This window comes from Trichechus manatus, unplaced genomic scaffold (genome assembly GCF_000243295.1).
Source record: "Trichechus manatus latirostris isolate Lorelei unplaced genomic scaffold, TriManLat1.0 scaffold00028, whole genome shotgun sequence".
NCBI classification, from domain to species: domain Eukaryota; kingdom Metazoa; phylum Chordata; class Mammalia; order Sirenia; family Trichechidae; genus Trichechus; species Trichechus manatus.
The window spans coordinates 13,508,049-13,510,005 of record NW_004443964.1 but is presented as its reverse complement, the minus strand read 5'-3'; the positions used below and the strand labels follow the sequence as shown (position 1 = coordinate 13,510,005).

The 1,957-nt window shown below is 44.3% G+C and overlaps 1 protein-coding gene across 1 annotated transcript in view; it reads right to left on the bottom strand.

Annotated features, from left to right (window-relative positions):
* The window catches only part of LOC101360224 (ATP-binding cassette sub-family A member 8), a 75,886-nt gene that overhangs the window by 2,362 nt on the left and 71,567 nt on the right, over positions 1-1,957 (bottom strand). Inside the window, exons 34-36 of the mRNA XM_023729435.1 lie at positions 1,783-1,902; positions 1,431-1,571; positions 1,048-1,058 (exon numbers count right to left, since the gene is read on the bottom strand). Coding sequence (XP_023585203.1) covers positions 1,048-1,058; positions 1,431-1,571; positions 1,783-1,902 — 272 coding nt within the window. The remainder of the gene's footprint in view (positions 1-1,047; positions 1,059-1,430; positions 1,572-1,782; positions 1,903-1,957) is intronic.

Genomic DNA, 1,957 nt, shown 5'->3' with positions numbered 1-1,957 from the left:
GATGGGAAGGTCTGACCCAGACATTCAGTGTCTTTGGCTCCTTGGCTGGAAGTGAGTAGGCGTACCAGTTGCCATCAAGTTGACTCCAACTCATGGTGACCCAATGTGTGTGTCAGAGTAGAACTGTGCTCCACAGGGTTTTCAATGGCTGATTTTTTTTTTTAAAGTAGATCACCAGGCCTTTCTTTTGAGGCACTCTAGGTGGACTCAACCCTCTAACCTTTCAGTTACCAGCTGAATGCATTAACCATTTACACCATCCAAGGACTCGTTGTGTAGATGTAGCCCAGATGAAAAGTTGAGATTTGCTAAAAAGCACCTTCCACTTTACTTTCTAAGGTGAACACTTAATCCTGGACATGATACCTCAACCAGGGGGTGACACCATATAGCTTCTTAAAGTTTCCCAAGTAGAGTGGAAATCTAGGTCTATTCTCCAGGAAATTTCATACCTCTTCCTCCCTCCCCCCTCCTACTCAAACTGCTGTCCTAATATAGGATAACTGGGTCTCGGATTAGGAGATTGGAACCCTTCAGGAATTCAGCATCAAATTATGTTCCACAACAATCATTTTTTCATAACTTGTTTCTCACATAAATGTTTATCCTTTTATCATTTGCAAATCAGGAAAACTGAGATTTCATTTTATGAGATACAATTTCCAGTATTTATGGGGCCATCACTCTCATCCACGGTGTGCATTTCCTGCACTTTTATGATGTATTTCTAGTCGGTGATGGACTGCACATTGAGTTACAGCCTTGCTTTTCTATTCTGCTCTACTGAAGAAATATGTTAGCCCACTTTGTCATTTTGACTTCTTTTTATTATGTTTTCTCCCCAGCTCCTAATCCCTATGTCTTCTGCAGCAAATTCTAGCATTTTTACCAAAGTCAATCTTTAATGTTTGCTGCATTACTTTCTAAGGATGGTGCCATCCATCAGGATTTATATAAGATTGGAAATACTAACATATTTGGAATAAAGGAATTAAGTTAACACCCTGATTCTGCCACTTGTTAGCAGAATCTGCCATGTGACCTAACCTATCAATTTCCTATTCATAAAAATAATAATTCTACTTATTAATTTCTTTGTAAAGGCCAGACCCTCACTACCCTTTTCTCAGGTTATCTCATTGTTCATCGAAAGAGCAGTGTCTCCTTTGAAAAGTCTCTGTGAGGATTCAGTATGCTAACAGAAGACCAGGACGGTACCTGGCACATAGTAGGACCACAACCCAAGCTACATTAGCTTCTGAATCAGTTCTCTAGTTTACATTCTAAAGTATCTGACAAATAATCTTTTTCTTTTAGATTTTCATTTATCTTTCTTTTCGGCTAAATGTGGTCTCGAATGACTACAGATCGATGTAACTGACAGGGAAAAGCAGACATTGGTACCAGTCCAAACCAGCAGCCATCTTTACCTCTCCTGCCGAGCAGCCTGGGGGAAAAGCCTCAGAATCTCGGCATGGAGGGGCTCCACCTGTGCGGGGGTCTTCACCTTCATCTCCAGCAGGTAATCTTTACCAAACTTGCTTTTCAGGTGTTGGATGGAACCGATACATCTGGGGGCAGGAGGAGGAAGAGGCCATTGCAGAAAGGAGAACAACGCGTAGAATACAAGACTTGAGACCCGTGATTTGCCGCTAACACCACCTGCAGGTCCTCACTGTTAGCAGTAGCTTCCGCTGCCCACAATGACCTCTCCCTCTCCACAGAGAAACTCTCCTGGTCCTGCTCCCTGGGGCCCAAGGACAGCTCTGGGTGGGCACCCACCTGAGCCTCCCGGACACCAGGATGGCCACGCGGTCGCACACAGCCTCGGCCTCGGCCATGTAGTGGGTGGTCAGGAGGGCACCCCGGTCCGTGTTCCTGATGGTGGCCTGGATCGCCTGCCTAAATTTTCACGAGGATACTTGCAATTAAAGGAAGCCCTCTAATTAATCAAGAA